Source organism: Biomphalaria glabrata, chromosome 5 (genome assembly GCF_947242115.1).
Source record: "Biomphalaria glabrata chromosome 5, xgBioGlab47.1, whole genome shotgun sequence".
In the NCBI taxonomy this organism is placed as follows: Eukaryota; Metazoa; Mollusca; class Gastropoda; family Planorbidae; genus Biomphalaria; species Biomphalaria glabrata.
Window position 1 is genome coordinate 30,058,573 of NC_074715.1, and position 19,802 is coordinate 30,078,374.

Genomic DNA, 19,802 nt, shown 5'->3' on the forward strand with positions numbered 1-19,802 from the left:
CATAATGGATCAATGTAAATTAAGATGGTGCGCAAATGTTTAATTACGCCAATTGAATCATTAAAACTTTTTCTTGTTTGCGAAGAAATGTCTTAGTGTACTGCTGTGAGCCTAGTGACGTAAGCGGTGTCAAGTTTTTTTTCCCATTGACGTCATATAGAAAATTTCATTCATAAAACATTCTAGCCAAAATAAATTTTTCGATAATGAGCCATTTTCAAACCGATATAACGGTCGACCTCGAGTTTTCCTGATGTGGCCAATGAGTTGAGAATTTTTTTCTCACTATTATGCACATACCGTGAACTTTTAAAGAAAATCGTTAGAGCCGTTTTCGAAATAAAATTTATATATATATATAAATATAAATATATATACATACATACATACAAGAATTGCTCGCTTAAGAGTATAGGATACATACATACAAGAATTGCTCGCTTAAGAGTATAGGATACTGCAAAGACTTTCTTACAAGCCTATAATAGCCCAATAGTTCTACATGAAAGAAGCAATGTAAAACGTTAAGACGTGAGCTGTGGTTTTCTATAGGCCTACTATTGGAGGGACTTTCTATTCTAATCGCCATGTACAATTACATTGAGAACTGAAAGAACTAAAAAGCAACTCTTCGGATTGATAGTCTTTACCCGATAGTTCATTTTCGTAATTACAACAATATTCCCAAAATAACTTCGGGTAAATATCCTTCCTTAACAAATTATTCATCCGAGCGAGGCTCGGTCACCTGATATTTACTAAAAAAAACAGCTAATTCATTCTCGACATACTACAAATTTGAAGTTTGTTTACAGTGTGTTGTTTTTATTCATTTTTCTTGGCTTACAATAAGAATGGAAAAACATTGATATTATGTGCTTATGATTGATTTAATAGAGAACAAGGTTAAAAAGATAGTTCGTGTGAAGTGGTCCACTCACGTAGGTAAAATGGCGGGTTTCAATAATTTCCGCTTAAATAAGTCTTAAATGAAAATATGGTTAAGTGCCTGGCCTAATGGAGTTTTTGAATGATTATCTAATTAATGATTTTATCAAAGGTCAATCTCTCATTCAAGGATTCAAGGGACAGGTCTTTCTCGTTGGTCAAATGTCTGAAGTGACTTTATTTTTGAAAATCTTATATTAACTATTAATTGGTCAAAGGTTTTTACACGTTATTTCTCCCACACCCAATTTCGGATCAAGCTGAAATTGTGCACAATTATTTCTTTTACCTGACAAAACAAGAATCAATTTAAAATTAAACGATTAATTGATTAACAGTAAGGTTTCCCTTTCAGATCTTGCGATCTATAGGGCAGATAATGTAAAGATCATCTGTTTCTGTGGCCAACGGTTAACGAGGGTGTCATGTGACCAGCACAACGACCAACCACCTTGACTTTTCCCCAACTATCGTCACGTACCCAATTTTTAGCAACTTCTATGACAGAAAATATTTATTTTAGTCTCCAAATGAATTTTTGAACATTATTTTATAAAAAAACACATTACTATAAATAGTGGTTTGTTGTAAAATGGTTATTTCAATGGATAAATGTAATGCTTTCATTTTTAATTAATTTTTTACATTTTATTTCAGAAGACAAGATGGCAGCCGTTGCACCAAACTTTGCAAGATGTAAGATTTTATTATATCGAATTTTCAACATCTTTTGTAGTTTTTGAGATCTTAACGGACAAACAGACTGTCATACAGGCTACAAAAAAAGGAGGCTTTCTCCCACAAAAAAAAACATGATAGAAACAGAAAGGGAGATGATTTAAATATCCATCTTTTTTATTTCTTCCATTTAAGTATACAGGTTTTATACATGCTTTCAAGGCCATGTCCAATATGATTTTGGCTACCTAGAGCTTTAATTGACATACAATTAATAACTATATAGATAGTGAAAAAAAGACTTACATATTGAGGGCACATGGATTTTTTTTTTGGGGGGGGGGGGGTAAATAATTATGGAGACCCTAAGCTATACCTTTTGTATCGTATACATAAATCATGCACCATCAAAGCCAAGGTCTGTACCTTAGACCAATAATGCTTAATCTTATTCTACTGGCGTGCTATTTTAATTTTCGACACTCGCGCTGCGGGCTACATCAACAAAAAGGTAAATATAACAAGGTTACAAAGACAGTTTCAAACTCCAAATCGGCCCCCGAAGTGGTTCACCCAGGCAGGTAAAAAGACAGGTTTCAATATTTTCAGAAAGAATATCAGAATGAAATTCTATCAAAGACAAATGACAGAGAAGAATGGAGAAAGAAGGTTGACAGATCTCGTGTGGTGCCCCAGCGTTCCAGCAGACGAAAGGATAGATGAAAGTGAATGTGAAGTTAGATGTGAACCTGGCCTAACTGATGTCTTATAATAAGTATCTGATCTAATTGTTTTGTCAAGGGTCAATCTCCTATTCAAAGCCTCAAGAAAATAACATTTCCGTAAAAAAAAAAAACCTTTAGTTTAGTTTTGTGTACAATGTATTGTGCAGCATGCTGCAGTTTACGCGATAATTTGAAAAACTACTTATTAATTGTTGTTTTAAATTATGTCCAACTTATTTGCATAGTAAATAGATTTTTTCTCTTTAAAAAAAAGTTAACATTTTTTTTGTAACTAAGTAACGTCTTAATTATATAAGATAAGATAAGACAGAACTTACATAACTTAACAATAAAATTGTAAAAAAATAATATTTTTTGATAAAAAATTTAAAACTATTTGATGGTATATAGATATTGCTCTTACTAAAAAGCCTGCAGTGCTTGTTACTAATAATAGTGAATAGTTGTAAAAATGGTGTATTTTTATAAAAAAAAAACTGCTTGCATAATTGAATGTGAAGTTAGATGTGAAACTGGCCTAACTGATGTCTTAAAATGAATATCTAATTGATATAATTGTTTTGCATGGACGTAGCTAGGGATTTGGGAGCCCGGGGGGATTGACCTCTTTGGGGGCCCCTTGCATTTTGACATTCGACATATGACATGCGATAATGTACGCAAAAATATATAAGCCCAAAATCAGTATATCAATAAGCTTAACAAAAAATAATAATTAAGACTCTTTCAATGAATACTACCGTTGTTTATTAGCTAAATAATGCACAAGCTATAGATAAATAAAAGATAAATCAAGCTAGAGAGGTTATGACAGAGCAGTTCAAAGAAAGTACAAGAGGTGCAGAGATAGAAGGAGTAAGAGGGAGAGGGAAAGAGAGTTAGAGAGTGGTAAAGAGAGGGATAGAGAGTGTGTTTGAAAAAGAGTGTGATAAAGAGGGACAGAAGGAGAAAAAAAGAGTGGGAGAGAGATTGAAAGAAAGTTGATGAGAGAGAGAGAGAAATAGAAAAAAAAAAGTTGGAGATAAAATGGAAAGAAACAGAGAGGGGGATTTTGAGAAAAAGTGTGGAGAAAGAAACTGGGGGAGAGAGAGACGGAGAGAGGAAGATGTACTGGGGGATAGAGAGACGGAGAGAGGGATATTGGGGAAAGAGGGAGAATTGGAGGAAGAGAAATGGGAATAATAGATTATGAGACAGGTGAGAGAGATAGAGACAGAGATATAGTAGTGAAAGAGAGAGAGAAAGAGTGATGAGGTTTGAAATGAATTTATTTATGCATACTTTATTTGTTATTCCCATTTGACTTTAAAGTTGACCTAAATCTGAGAACGTCCGTGGAGTACATGGTAGGCCTGCTCATCTCTTGTGTATACAGAGAAACATGCAAAGCGTCCGTGGAGTACATGGTAGGCCTGCTCATCTCTTGTGTATACAGAGAAACATGCAAAGCGTCCGTGGAGTACATGGTAGGCCTGCTCATCTCTTGTGTATACAGAGAAACATGCAAAGCGTCCGTGGAGTACATGGTAGGCCTGCTCATCTCTTGTGTATACAGAGAAACATGCAAAGCGTCCGTGGAGTACATGGTAGGCCTGCTCATCTCTTGTGTATACAGAGAAACATGCAAAGCGTCCGTGGAGTACATGGTAGGCCTGCTCATCTCTTGTGTATACAGAGAAACATGCAAAGCGTCCGTGGAGTACATGGTGTATACAGAGAAACATGCAAAGCGTCCGTGGAGTACATGGTAGGCCTGCTCATCTCTTGTGTATACAGAGAAACATGCAAAGCGTCCGTGGAGTACATGGTGTATACAGAGAAACATGCAAAGCGTCCGTGGAGTACATGGTAGGCCTGCTCATCTCTTGTGTATACAGAGAAACATGCAAAGCGTCCGTGGAGTACATGGAAGGCCTGCTCATCTCTTGTGTATACAGAGAAACATGCAAAGCGTCCGTGGAGTACATGGTAGGCCTGCTCATCTCTTGTGTATACAGAGAAACATGCAAAGCGTCCGTGGAGTACATGGTAGGCCTGCTCATCTCTTGTGTATACAGAGAAACATGCAAAGCGTCCGTGGAGTACATGGTAGGCCTGCTCATCTCTTGTGTATACAGAGAAACATGCAAAGCGTCCGTGGAGTACATGGTAGGCCTGCTCATCTCTTGTGTATACAGAGAAACATGCAAAGCGTTGTTCAATTCGTGGCATTGGATTTGTTGTTTTTCTAGTTCTACAATTAGCTCACACTTTGGAAGTGAAAAACTGAATCATTTATTTCATGCTACCATTTCACAAACTGATTATATCATTTGTTTTAGTTCTTATCCATTTATTGGCAACATTTTTCAGGCTCAGATACAACAGCAATACATAGTACAAAATGTTTTAGTTTACTAGTTATGACTTGATTGTACATTTATACCCGGGCTGGGAAATCTTTTTGCTATTGATGGCTGCATTATAAATAAAAAATGTGGGAATAGGCTCCATAAGTTGTTACACTTGCCATCTTGTTCTAAGTCAGCCCGCAGGTCATGATTTGCCTACCCCTAATCTATACGTAACAAGTGTTGTAGTTGATGAGGAACTTAAAAATCAGTCCTTAAACAAATCTTTTAGTTTGCGCCTATTCGAAGCATATCCAATATCCAACTCTGCGAAAACACTTTTAAAAATATTTCTTCTTTCACATTTTATGGGTAATCAATTTATCATTAAACAAGATTACAAAGAGAGTTTGTGTTACACAAACTTAGAGGCGGCCCCCGTCGAAGTCGGATCCCTGTCGGATCTGCATATTCGCAAAAAATATTCAAGAGGTGATTTAATTTGATGGTCAAAAGTAATAATGTTTCAAAGATTCATTTGCCGTAAATTTAAATTAAATAAAAAATAGTAGATTAGTTTTAGTATATTATAACATTGCAATATTGATCAAAACGTTTGGAAATGAAAATCTACACTTTTTTTTTACATTTTAAGTTTAGAAATTGAAATTCTACATCTTAATCTAGTCTATTTTAGTCTAAACTAGATCTAGGAATTCTAGATCTAGACTGTAAAATAATTTTAATTAGAATATAAATCCAGATCTAGATATACTGTAATAAAAATCTAGATCTAGTTTAAAAAATCTAGATTATATCTAAATCAAGATATCATTCCTTTTTTTAACGCGAGTCACATAACGAGGCTTAATAAACATTACTATACCGAGTTCTTTTAGCATTTCATTTGAAGAATTAATTCCATATAACGTCAGAGGGAAAAAAAAACACTACGTCACACGGCCTAGCTAGACTAAAAATAGACTTCATCATTACGAGCCATTTATCGAGTGTTCATAGACATTGGTGCACCGAGTGCGTTCTTTTAGCATTTCATTTAAAGAATTCATTCCATATGACGTCAAAGGAAAAAAAAAACACTACGTCACATGGCTTAGTTAGACTAAAATATGTTTTCATCAATAAGAGCAATTTTTCGAGGGTTAATAGACATTGGTGCACAGAGTGCGTTCTTTTAGCATTACATTTAAAGAGTCCATTCATATGACCGGTACCATAAAAAAATGTCTTTATTTACACGAGATATTTAACGAGGGTTCATAGACATTGGTGCACTGAGTTCTAATAGAATTTATTTAAAGAGGATCAAAGCCGCATTGTTTTTGCGTTTTGTCTGTCAGTTGGTCTGTCCGTCATCTTGATATAAAAAAAAACAACAACTAAAAGTTATTAAAAATTGATTAACCTTTATTTTACGTTTGAAAACATCGCAATAATTTTTGGTATGAACACAATTGAAAAGTTTATATAATAGATTGTTCCGGATGTTTGTATAAATAGTAAAAGAAAAAGAGAATTTCAGATAAATGTAATACCGTAAATTAATTTTTTTGGATGGTCTCGTATAAAAATTAGATGTACTACAGCCATGTGGAGAGATTTTCATACCTTACTTTGGTGTTTGGATTCTGTTTTCCTTAAAAATCGGAACATAATATTAACGATAATTAGATTTTTTAAATGTTTTAGGTAGAAAGTTAAATGTACTGTAAGAGAGTAGTGAGTTAAAATATTTTTCATAAAAATCCGTAAAAACATTATTTCGTAAATGAGAAGATTATTTGTTTATTAATAAGAAGAGGAAGTTCAAACAATTATTTGGCGTTAGTAGATTTTTAAATAAATTCGGAAATTTCTGGCGACGATTTGTAAGAAACAAAATCCGGAACATTCTTTATCGATTACAAAACTTCTATGTTATGTTTCAGCAAGAAAATTAAATGTCTAAAAAGTAATTTTCAGTAATCAATTCTAGTAAATTACTTTTTTTTAAAGCCTTGAACAACCTATTGTCGATATTTTTAAAATTTGTTTAAAGATGAAAATACAGAACAATTTGATATTGATAACCAAATTAAAGTGACGCAATGTCAAATAATATAAGTGTAATATTAGTAAATTATGCGATTTCAAACAATCATTAGGCATAATTCATGTTTTATAAAACAATATCCGGAACATTTTAACACTTAATGAAATATAAGTCAGTATAGAGATTTTGATTTAGCATTAATATGCTATTTACATAACAAACGGAACAACATATTATTGATAATGTGTTTTTGCAACGTTTAAGCATGGAAATTGAATGTAATATAAGTTAGAAGAGCAAACAAACATTTGTTGGCGTTGATTAGTTTTGCACAAAAAAATCCGGAACAATCAATTTTAGATACTTAAAACTATTGAGATGTTACGGGAGGAACATTAAAGGGTAAATCAGATTTTCAATAGCTTTTAGAGTTCTAGTTTTTTAAATCTAATCGTGACGGACAGACCGACCAACAGACAAAACGCACAAAAATAATCTTCTTTTATTCGGATGGGGGCACTAAACAAAAAATAAATAAAATCAGATTTTTAAAAAAAGTTTAAGGAATTGGTTTAGCACCTGATCATGTTGCGAGGTTACGCTACTGCACGAAAATCGCTGCATAAAAAGTCCATTTAAAAAAAAATGTGCGTGATATTTACATACAAAATGCATTATTAGCCTTTATAAACAAATAGAAATGTTTTCTTTTAATTTTAGCAGCTAGTTGACCAGAAAAAACATCTTTAACTATTATTTATATTTGTTGTAAACATTTCCTGTACATTTCTAAAATATATTTGAAAATACACACGGATCGTTCTTCTTGTTAGCATATTGTAACATTACCTCCCTTACATTTACGTAATTGTTTTAGAATTGGTGTATTTTTATGAAAAAATCGCTTGCATAATTAATTTTATAAATTAAACGGTTTGCTTTTAGAAAACCAAAAGTAGCCGTTGCACCTAAACTTTTCAAGCCGCATTTAATGGTGAAATAATATTTTTCATATCTCTTCTAGTTTTCGAGTGTGACAGACGGACAGACAGACGGACAGACGGACGGACGGACATTTTGCACAAACCTAATAGCGGCTTGTTCCCCTGACGGGGGCCGCTAAAAACTGATAAGATTGAACAATTTATCATAAAATAAAACTGACAATACTGAACAATTTATCATAAAATAAAACTGACAATACTGAACAATTTATCGTTTAAAAAAAACTGACAAGATTGATAGTTTTCTGTCATTAAAAAAAAAGAAGATCTATGTGCGAAATAAGGCCAAGGGATGAGAGCTGGTGTTTGTTTGTTTTTTAAATCACGAAATATCTGTGTATTTGTATTTGTGGTGCATTAATAGTGTTAAAAAATCTTGTTATTGATGTCCTAAGTAGAGCATCTCATTCTGACTGCGTCTAGAATAAGGTCGGCTCAAAAGTATTTTGCGACATTTCATTACGTCTTTGATAATGTGATTATTCATCATCATTCTGTGGAAGCCTTTGTTTGACCTGCGCTGTTTTTATATGAGAAATAGAGCGTTGTAGACGTTAGAAGAATGAATTTCTGAAACTCAGAATATAGGAAAGCGCTTGGCACACAGGACTCAAGCCAGAATCCCATTGAGAACGCTTTCAACTCTTCCCAAGGCAAGTCTGTCTATGGCTGAGCCGCGAATATAAATGTGGTGTGAAATGGTGTGTATCATTAGTAAACAGTATGAAACACCGCATGTAAGCTTAGCGGTCAACACAAAAGTTGTGCTAGCATTACTTGGTAGTTTGAACATAAAGTCTTAATAACAGCAAGAGGCCATTTCTGTCTAACATCCTCAGTTAAGGTTCGATAGTCCAAATGCCAATTGTTGAAAATAATAATTTAAAACATCATCGATTTTAAATGTGTGAAAATGAATTCACAAGATGACTTAGACATAAACTGATATATTGAGCCTGGGAGACTTAAACTGATATATTGAGCCTGGGTGACTTAAACTGATATATTGAGCCTGGGTGACTTAAACTGATATATTGAGCCTGAGTGACGTAAACTGATATATTGAGCCTGGGTGACTTAAACTGATATATTGAGCCTGGGTGACTTAAACTGATATATTAAGCCTGGGTGACTGAAACTGATATATTGAGCCTGGGTGACTTAAACTGATATATTGAGCCTGGCAGACTTAAACTGATATATTGAGCCTGGCAGACTTAAACTGATATATTAAGCCTGGGTGACTTAAACTGATATATTGAGCCTGGGTGACTTAAACTGATATATTAAGCCTGGGTGACTTAAACTGATATATTAAGCCTGGGTGACTTAAACTGATATATTGAGCCTGGGTGACTTAAACTGATATATTAAGCCTGGGTGACTTAAACTGATATATTGAGCCTGGGTGACTTAAACTGATATATTGAGCCTGGCAGACTTAAACTGATATATTGAGCCTGGGTGACTTAAACTGATATATTAAGCCTGGGTGACTTAAACTGATATATTGAGCCTGGGTGACTTAAACTGATATATTGAGCCTGGCAGACTTAAACTGATATATTGAGCCTGGCAGACGTAAACTGATATATTAAGCCTGGGTGACTTAAACTGATATATTAAGCCTGGGTGATTTAAACTGATATATTGAGCCTGGGTGATTTAAACTGATATATTGAGCCTGGGTGCAAATGTGTTAGCATTACATGTACTCTTCTTTTTTTTCATTAAAAACAACAAATCCATTCTCCAAATCAGAACAGACACAATACACAGAGGAGTGTGAGAACATACAGAAGTCTTGGTCTTTTTAAAGTCCTTAGTCAACAAACAAACAAACAAAAAAAAACAAAAAAACATGACAAAAGTGTGACATCTATTTATTGTTTTAATAATTGACTAATTAATGAATATGTCACCTTCTCCAAGTCAACAAGACATTGCGCTACTTTGTGTGCGGCACAACACAGCCACGAATAGAAACGTCTGTGGCAAGGATTCTATTAAACTTGTGTACTACTCCGCGACACAGCTTGGTTAATGGTCGAATGCTTTGGTGAGTGAGACATGAGACTCTTTATTGAAAACCTGGCGGTAAGTTTTCTTAGAGACGAGGAGGATTGCCTGGGGACTGGGTCTGTAGGGGAGGACACTCTCCTGGTGGTGGAAGAAAATGACTTTCTCTCATCTGATGATAAATTTCAAGAATAAAAAAAAACTGAATTAATTGAAAATATAACTGACAAATTACTCAGTTGTTAATTAAGTTGGTATTTAATTATCTAAATTAAATTACTCAGTTGTTAATTAAGTTGGTATTTAATTATCTAAAAGAATCGCTCCAGCTCTAACAGTAATAAGATTGCCTGTGTCAGTCAGTTCACATATCTGACCGATGGGGTCGACTATCAATGGAGATAAGAAATGAGCATACTCTTGTGGAAAAAATTCGGGACATTGGAACCAGACGGCTGGACAAAAATGTATCAATGGAACAGCTAACAAAAGCGGAGGGGTGGGCGGAGTGTCTCATGTTTGAACAAGGTGAGCTCGTTTCTGCACGTACGGATGGATGGTGACTGATATGTAAATAAGTTTGTCCTCGATCTGTAGACGGGTTTATTTAAAGATCACTTCTTTGATGTACACTAGTGCCTGGGAGCTCACCCAATAAACAAGCTACGTAGTGAAGTATTCAATACATTAGAGTCATGCTTAGTTGTAGGATACGTCTCTAAAGTGTTACTGGAGTCAGGTTTTTAATGGCATGCAAGCGATTACAATGTAAATGTTAGGACACTTTGATGTTATTATCAGTAAACAAATGTTACAATAAGCCGTTGATCTTCCGTTGATCTTCAGGGTCTTTCTATGACAAGTCAAGGTATGTTTGACAGGCTTGTGAAAGCAGGTCTGACAGTCTCTAATATGTTCAAGTGCCGAGTTCATAAAGTTGGGATAAACTTTTGTGTTACTAATAAATCTTGTCATTTGTTTCTCGTTTCAATACCGCTTTGGGGGGGGGGGGGGAGAGGACCTTGGGAGTGTGTTCGTCGATCAGAACAAAGCTTTGCTTATTTTTAGAACAAATATTCTTGACCTCTAATATGTTACGACCGTAGGTTAATATCAATTATGGCCTATCGTTGTTACGGGATACATACTATTATTCTTTTTAAACGAATTCCCTTTTGAGTTGTTCCTTTTCTCACTCGGGACAAAGATTGATCTGAGACAACTTAAAGGTAACCACGACACAAGAAGTCCATGATTTTAGTGGCTTTTCTGGGAAGTCATTATCATCCTGAGTCTACTGATGTACACAGTTGTGAAAAGGGAGGAGAGTTCTTGCTAAGTAGTGAATGAGTTGATGACTACGGTAGTAGATCACTATGTCTATCAGAGTCTCTAGAATAACTAGATGATCTTAGATGAATAGTTAATTCGGTCTATCTTGTTGTCTTAAAACCTCACTGTAGGAAGAGAGACACAGCACACACAAGCGGACGCTGCTCATGAATTCAAATTTAATCAATTCCCCTTCTAAGAGGCAATGCCGATTCCGTCATGAAAGCATCGTTTATGAAATTCTGGAATTTGACTCATGCAAGATTTATATATGTTAAGTTCTGATTAGATATGTTTAAACCAAAAAACAACAACATTTGTTCACCAATACATACCAACCGAAGCACGCGTAAAACTTTCTGTTGAGAGAAATAAAACATGTAACAATCAGACAGGTTGGCAAGTAGGCAGTCAAACTTTCGTGTATGCTAATTGTTTTTAAATTAAAGTATTTAAAACAACAACAACGTTACTTACTGCTAAATGTTAGACCTACTGAAACCAAGGCCATTATAAGCAATGCTATTAGAGAGATTGTCTTCCATGGAGAACTTGCTGTCAGAAATATATAAAATAAAATATATTGGAAAATAATAAATTAAACTTCAAATAGGCAACATATGCATTTTAGGTGAACAGGATTATCTCTCTTGCTTTTATAGTTTGACAAAGCTTCTATCAACTTTGTTGGTATGGAACACTATTTTGTACACGTTATTCCTCCCACACCCAATCTCGGATCAAGTTAATATGTTTCCACAATTATTTCTTGTATCAATGGAATCATTTTAAAAAATTAACCAATTAATTCATTAGTTATTGTCCATACATTATTTTGTTTGGTAGGGAGCAGGGGAAAGAATTTGTACTTGACAGATGTGGAGGTATAAGTTGAATTAGTTCCCTTTATACTTTGTGTAGAGAATTATGTCGTCGCTTAGAAATTTGAAACTAACAATAGATAACTGTGAAACCTATTTTCATAAGCACTTCGCTGGCACAGTGGTTAGTGAGGAGGCTTGAGCCCTCGAGCTCGAATTAAAGTCATAGAACGTTTTTTTTTAATTGATAAAATTCATTTAAAAAGCTATGATTGTAACTTTCACAAATAGCCCCTTCTATGTCCATTTTTTTTTACAAATAAACACCTACCTTGATCATTTACGAAAATTGCCGGTCGTAATGCAATATGTTTTAATGTTCTAAAACTTACAACAAACATTTATGTTGAAGACAGATCTGATTGTATACTAAACATTAAACGCAGTATTTATGTAGTGGAAGACTGTTGTTAAGTTCCCCTTTCAGACCTTGTGGTCTATATGGCAGATGATGTAAAGGTCATCTGTTTCTGTCGCCTACGGTTAACGAGGTTATCATGTGGTCAGCACAACAACCAACCGTCTCCTCCTTTACTTTTCCCCAACTAATGCCATTTGACATTAGAGCCGGGTGGACTCAGATAAACCAAAAATAAAAATCCCAGTCTTCACAAGGATTTGAACCGGGGACCCAGGTTCGGAAGCCAAGCGCCTGCTAGTGGAAGACAGACTTTAAAACCAATATTTATGTAGAAAACATACCTGGTTTTATTCTAAACATTAAAACCAAGACTTATGTATTAAAGACAGATTCGGTTTTATTATAACATTTTAGACGATATCCAATAGAAGACAGACTTGGTTTTATTCTAAGCATTAGACTAAACACTAAAATCTATATTCATGTATAAAAAAACTGACAGTTTAATTCTAAAAAAACTAAGGCGATATTTATAAGACGGATTTTTGGTTTTACTTACAACCATAACTCTCCATGTCATCATCACTTGACCTTGGTGTACGCTTACTTTTTGTACTGGTGATGTAATCTGAAGTAAGATTCATTCAATGAGTCCCAAGTTAAACATTAGACTTAATTATTTTTGATGGCTGTTTTAAAGTTAGCAGAAACTAGGTTTAAAGATAGAAGAATGTCTTTACCATTTTTCGCGATATCAGTAGTTTCTCCTGTGTTTCCACTTGGCCCGTCTGAATTCAAAAGAATAAATAAAATTAGCGTTAGGTGGCCATTAAACGTCCAATAGCTAAAAAAAAAAGAGAAACGGAAACAATTGTCCGCCGACTTTGGCAAACTGAAATAACGCACTATGTACAAAATGACACAAATCTACTTTAACAAAATCAAACTAAATAACAGGGAAAAAATAGATCAGATCAAAATAATTTGTCTACTAATAGATACAAATATTTAATAGTTTGGTAGACGTAAATCCAATTTCTATTAAAATAACTATGTCGGATTGAATACATAAAGATGACTCATGCCTGAATAGACGTATTAGGATTTGTAGAGTTCACAATAGCTTCCCTTTTGAACTGGGCAGCTTAATTTATCAGATACACTTTAGAACCTAGCATCTATAATTATCAAATATACTTAAGACCCTGGCATCTAGAACTCTCAAAAACACTTTAGACCCTGGCATCTAGAACTCTCAAAAACACTTTAGAACCTGGCATCTAGAACTCTCGAAAACACTATAGACCAGGCATGTCAAACTGGGTGTTCGAGGGCCGCATGCGGCCCGCGACTACCTCGCATGCGGTCCCCTTGGCCACCTAAAAAATTATAAAAATAATGTTAAACTATTACGCTGGAAAACAAGAGATGACAAGCTACTTGAATTGAACTAGTGACACTGGCAGATAGAATAAATGACATGTCAGTCAGGTTGCGTGAACTATTAAAGAACAAAATAGTTGATTTTGAATTATTTTCATTGTCTCTCTATGAGTCGATGTAAAGGGTGTAGCACAGTTGGTTATATTCATAAGGACCTGTGACAGGAATTTTGACATACACGAGGAACTATTTGAGATCTGTTCTATGCATAACACCACAACAAGTGAGGATGTTTTTGAGAAATGACAGGAGGTGATAATGCAGTACAATTTATCTTTGATAAAGCTATCTAGTCTAACAAGGTATGGCGCACCAACCAAGAAATGAAATGATTTTGGTGCAAAGCTGCTTGCAAAAATAAGAGAGACTGATGATAATTTTAAATTTTCTCATATTCAGTGCATCATTCACCAAGAAACATTCTGTGCACAGTAATTACAGTTTCAACATGTCATAAGACCGGTTTCAGTCGCTTCTCAATTTTGTTCGTGCCCGTGGTTTTAATGCTCGCCAATTTTTAATGTTTCTGGATGACACTGGACATAAATTTGATTGTGTTCCCTACTACACAAAAGTCCGCTGGCTCTCATGACATATAATATTGAAGAGATTGTTTGCACTGCATGAGGATATCGCATTGTTTGTGAACATGAAAGTTGAACCTGTTAAACATTTCCAAACTGACGAATGTGTTCAGGATTTGGCATTAGCAGTTGATCCCACTGGTCACCTGCAAGACTTGAATTTGAAACTTCAAAGTAAAGACAAAATTGTCACAACTGCGTGTAATCATGTGAAATGCTTTCAAGCAAAATTTGGTCTGTGGATAAACCAAATATGAAGAGTCAATCTTGTTCACTTTTCAACGTGTCAGCAACTAAAAAGATTAAATACGGCTGCGACATTTGGTAAATAAGTCCTACACCTGGAATCGTTAGTAGATGCTTTCAATGACCGTTTTTGTGACTTCGTTACATAAGAGCAAGAGTTTTCGTGTTTTGTATCTCCGTTCTCATTTGATTCTGAAAAGGCTGCTGGAAATGTGCAACTAGAGCTGATAGAATAGCAGTCAGATTCTTAGTTGAAATCGAAGTATATTGAAATGGCTGTGCCAAAATTGTACAGTTATTTACCCTGGACGGTATGTTGAATTGCGCAAATTTGCAGCCAGAATTCCAGCTATGTTTGCATGCACTGGTCTCTGTGAGCAGTTCGCAGTTCTTTTCCCTAAGCTACAAAACACCTCACCGTTCGAGATTATCTGATCAAAATTTTGTCATCTGTGATGAAAGCGTCAGTGGCAAACAAATTTCAACTTGACATTAATAAAATGGTATCCCAGAAAAGATGTCAAGCATCAGGACAAAGAAAATAATGCGTAATCAAAGTATTTTTTTATTAGCCAATAGTACTACAAATGTAGCTAAGGGACAGGTATGCCATTAATTATTGTATTGCATTATTTCTAATTTATAAAAAAAACTAGTAGGCTGTTTTGCAAATGATTTTTTTTTCTGCGGCCCCTCAGGTCATAGTAAGTGGCCCATACACCTTAATGAGTTTGACATGCCTGCTATAGACCATGGCATTTAGAACTCTCAAAAACACTTTAGACCCTGGCATCTAGAACTATCACATGTAAATTAGAACCTGGCATCTAGAACACTTAAGTTACACTATATAACTTGTAATCTGAAGTATCTGGCGCACTATAAAATAATGAAAAAATAATGATTAATACATATTAAGATAACCATGTTCATCCTTAATTGAAAAATTCATAGTTGAAGATTAAGCATATTACTTCTGTGACACTACTAGATCTAGAGTCTAGTCCAGTCTAGACTCAATCATCCAATGTATGTATAGACAATGCCTTAGGGGCCAAAGATTAAAGATGTACCACTACTAGATCTATATAGGCAATACCATCGAGTCCGAAGAGTTAAGTTGCAATATGATTACGTCCTACGCGTCATGCATCTAGTCATGCATATTAACCAATGACTTAAATTCTGCCAAGTCACTGGTTTTCCTGGCTAGCTCAGGCAACCCTTTACATGCCCTAATAGCGCTAGGGAAGAAGGAGTATTTGTAAGAATTAGTCCTAGCAGTAGCATATGGAACGAAGAATGTGCCTTTATCTTTGTGTCTTTCTGAGTATTTTATTGGATTTTGTTTTTTGTATTTGGAGATTATGGCTCGGTGTTTTTTTATGTATAATTGCTACTTTACTTTTGAGTCTTCTCTCTTAAAGGCTTTCTAAATTCCAACTCCTACTAGATGACACATTACCTACCAATTAGTTCTGTGTTCACACATTACCTACCAATTAGTTCTGTGTTCACACATTACCTACCAGTTAGTTCTGTGTTCCCTAAGAATGAAGTTAAATTTAAAGAAACTAGGAATACATAAAAAGTGGCATCCATTATTTAGTATAGTTCCATGCGCAGCTGAAATGAATTGTTTGTTCACAAGTTTTCTGTTTTTTCTGAGAGTGTGCACAATTTGAGGGAAAGATGGTGTGCAACATCAAATTTAATGTGCACATTGTCTCTGAAACTGTATGATCCACAAACGTTTTAGCGGCTCTCTAAGAGAAAAGCGTTGTGTTTGTGGTGTCTGTCTCTCCGTCTAGCCAGAGTTCAAAAACTAAAAATGCTGTTGAAAACCTTAATTTGCCATCGCCTGCAATTTGCTAGGTTCAACGCAGGGCTGGCCCTAACTATTGCGGGGCCCAATACGAAACCAATTGCGCCGGGCCCAGTCTGGGTAGGGATAAGGATAATAAGTGAAAATTAAGATTTTGTACTAGAAAATACATTCTTCGTTATATTTTATTCCTTCCTTACTAAGTAGAAAATCACGATCAAATTAACTTATCCAGCCTTGTGTGTAGCGAAGTCATACAGTAAGTATATTAACGAAATTCTGTTTCCTACATAGATCACGCTCAATAGCAAGAACTACAAAATTGTTTCATCTATTTTCGAGATTTTTTAACATCAAGTAATTCTTGTTTTGGCTTCTTTCGCCAAATGCCAGTGTTACGGGTATTTAATAATGTCGTGTCGTAGGATTGTCGTTTTCCAAAAACGAAAATTCTGTATATATTTCAGGTGATATTTGAGTTTTCGGGATATTTTAATTATTTCAGGAGATTTCCAGAATTTGTTCCTATATATTGTAATTTTAAATGATTTCCAGGATCTCCTGGTAAACCAGGAGGCCTCAAGAACACTGTAATATAAATTATTATGTTTTAAATAATTTACACCTAGAATTAGCGCGGTGCCTATGAAAGTGTGGGTTCACTACGGTCGCATAATTTGTAGTGATCTAAGACGGCCCTGGTGAAACGGGTAAATCTTTTGAAAGAAAGCTATTGCCATTTTCTTGTTTAATTAAATATGCAGTTTTTTTTAAATCATTTTTAAAACTAAATTTTCAAAAAGTCTTATATAGTATGTACTTTTGTAAAGAAAACAGCCCAGGGCTGGCAATCAATGTTGTTGTTTGTTTGTGACAATATACAAAATGTTCAACAATGGACGTGCAGGTGCCACTCTTAAAGGTGGTCTTCTCAAAGTGTGGTCTTCTCAAAGTGTGGTCTTCTCAAAGTGTTGTCTTCTCAAACTCAAAGTGTAGTCTTCTCAAAGTGTGGTCTTCTCAAAGTGTAGTCTTCTCAAAGTGTGGTCTTCTCAAAGTGTGGTCTTCTCAAAGTGTAGTCTTCTCAAAGTGTGGTCTTCTCAAAGTGTGGTCTTCTAAAAGTGTGGTCTTCTCAAAATGTGGTCTTCTCAAAGTGTGGTCTTCTCAAAGTGTGGTCTTCTCAAAGTGTTGTCTTCTCAAAGTGTGGTCTTCTCAAAGTGTGGTCTTCTCAAAGTGTTGTCTTCTCAAAGTGTGGTCTTCTCAAAGTGTGGTCTTCTAAAAGTGTGGTCTTCTCAAAGTGTGGTCTTCTAAAAGTGTGGTCTTCTCAAAATGTGGTCTTCTCAAAGTGTGGTCTTCTCAAATAATGTTTTCTTGTAAATAAAAACGCATAATGCATGAGAAAACCTTAAAAAAAAAACCTATTTAAAGTCAACTTGTGTTAATCCTCAACTAGGTCTGTGATAAAGAAACTAGTCTGTCTATTACTTATCGTGTGGGTGCGACGGACTTGCAGGGGCGGCTTTCGAGCCTTTGTGTAATACAAACTCCTTTTTGTTTTACCTAGTTGTTTACATTTTGTAAGGACACATTTGATTGGCTCTAAGTTTAGAGCTACGAAATAAATTCTAGCATTTCAGGTCTCCCCGCGACGGTCTCCATTGGATAAAAATAAAGGAAATGCTTAAAATGAATTTGCTGTGCTATGAATTACTACAGATCCTCATACCTTGACAATCCATGACACAGACTGTGTGCTATGAATTACTACGGATCCTCATACCTTGACAATCCATGACACAGACTGTGTGCTATGAATTACTACAGATCCTCATACTTTGACAATCCATGACACAGTGTGCTATGAATTACTACAGATCCTCATACTTTGACAATCTATGACTACAGACTGTGTGCTATGAATTACTACAGATCCTCATACCTTGACAATCCATGACACAGACTGTGTGCTATGAATTACTACAGATCCTCATACTTTGACAATCCATGACACAGACTGTGTGCTATTAATTACTACAGATCCTCATACTTTGACAATCCATGACACAGACTGTGTGCTATGAATTACTACAGATCCTCATACTTTGACAATCCATGACACAGACTGTGTGCTATGAATTACTACAGATCCTCATACTTTGACAATCCATGACACAGACTGTGTGCTATGAATTACTACAGATCCTCATACTTTGACAATACATGACTCAGACTGTGTGCTATGAATTACTACAGATCCTCATACCTTGACAATCCATGACACAGACTGTGTGCTATGAATTACTACAGATCCTCATACTTTGACAATCTATGGCTACAGATTATGAAAATTACGAAAAAAAAAAAAAATTACAAATCAGTTCCCCCCCCCCTTCCACTCTGCTAGTGAGGTAATTATGACTAGAGAAGATTGTATTATTATATATTGTTGTTTTTTATGTTCAATTTGAGCTGCGACCTATAAAGAGACTAATTCAGTTTATACAACCATCAGTCGAGATACCAAACAAAATAATAAATAGGAAATAGCCAACTGATTGGTTAATTCTCTGTATCTATTCTTGTTTCATCAGGGCACAGAAATTATTGTGCACAATTTCAGCCAAAGAAATAAAACGCCAACAAACGTTTTTACCAGACTGACAAACGGAGTGAGTTCGTAAGTTGATGAAAGCTTTGTTTTACAAAAGGTAACCAGTGTGAAGTAAATCCACTTTTACAAGCATATATGTCACTATTGTATTATTTATTTCTCTTTTTCGGTATCCAACAAAATGAATACTATTCTCACTATTTGGTTCAATGTGTCCATGTGTTGCCTTCAACAAATGATTGAGCCACGTTTCAACTTCTGATAATACGAAGTTGAAGAAATATAGTGTTCAAAATTTGAATCAGTTAGACAGACAGATAGACAGACTTGATATAAACTTTGTTAAAACATAGAAACATTTTGTTGATGCCTTTGTTTTTATTTACCGTAAGGGAAGTAACTTTGTCGATGTCAACAATAATGAAACAACGAAATTTGACAATTATTCAAAAGCACCTTTTTTTTGGTGCGACACAACACAACCATGAAAAGTCTGTGCTAAGGATTCCTTAGATTACAATTCAGTACTATCTCGTCTAGACCTTTGAATAGCGGCTGAATACGTCGAGGTGTGCGACAGGGAGCTTTAAGCTTTAATTTCGCAGCAACTCTTTTTAACAATGAGTTTTATTGAATTGCTATGGGGTCTACAGGTGAGACCATAAGACACTGTCAAATGTTTATTAGGCCAATTGATTCATTCAAGTTCTTCATGTTTGCAAAGAAATGTTTTAGTGTACTGCT

The 19,802-nt window shown here is 35.1% G+C and overlaps 1 protein-coding gene across 1 annotated transcript; it reads right to left on the reverse strand.

Annotated features, from left to right (window-relative positions):
* Positions 1-9,626: 9,626 nt before the first annotated feature.
* LOC106058545 (uncharacterized) lies at positions 9,627-16,283 on the reverse strand. The gene is made up of 6 exons (XM_056030167.1): positions 16,155-16,283; positions 13,093-13,140; positions 12,912-12,980; positions 11,588-11,665; positions 11,446-11,469; positions 9,627-9,950 (listed from the first exon to the last, which is right to left on the reverse strand). The coding sequence occupies exons 1-6, from the start codon at positions 16,225-16,227 to the stop codon at positions 9,766-9,768; spliced, it is 477 nt and encodes a 158-aa protein (XP_055886142.1). The 5' UTR covers positions 16,228-16,283; the 3' UTR covers positions 9,627-9,765.
* Between the last annotated feature and the right edge of the window lie 3,519 nt (positions 16,284-19,802).

Coding starts and splice junctions, on each gene's coding strand:
- LOC106058545 (XM_056030167.1), bottom strand. CDS start 16,227: ATGGATGCCACTTTTTATGTATTCCTAGTTTCTTTAAATTTAACTTCA. Junction 13,141..16,154: donor AGGGAACACAGAACTAACTG/GTAGGTAATGTG, acceptor TTTTGAATTCAG/ACGGGCCAAGTGGAAACACA. Junction 11,470..11,587: donor AGTAGGTCTAACATTTAGCA/GTAAGTAACGTT, acceptor TTCTCTCAACAG/AAAGTTTTACGCGTGCTTCG.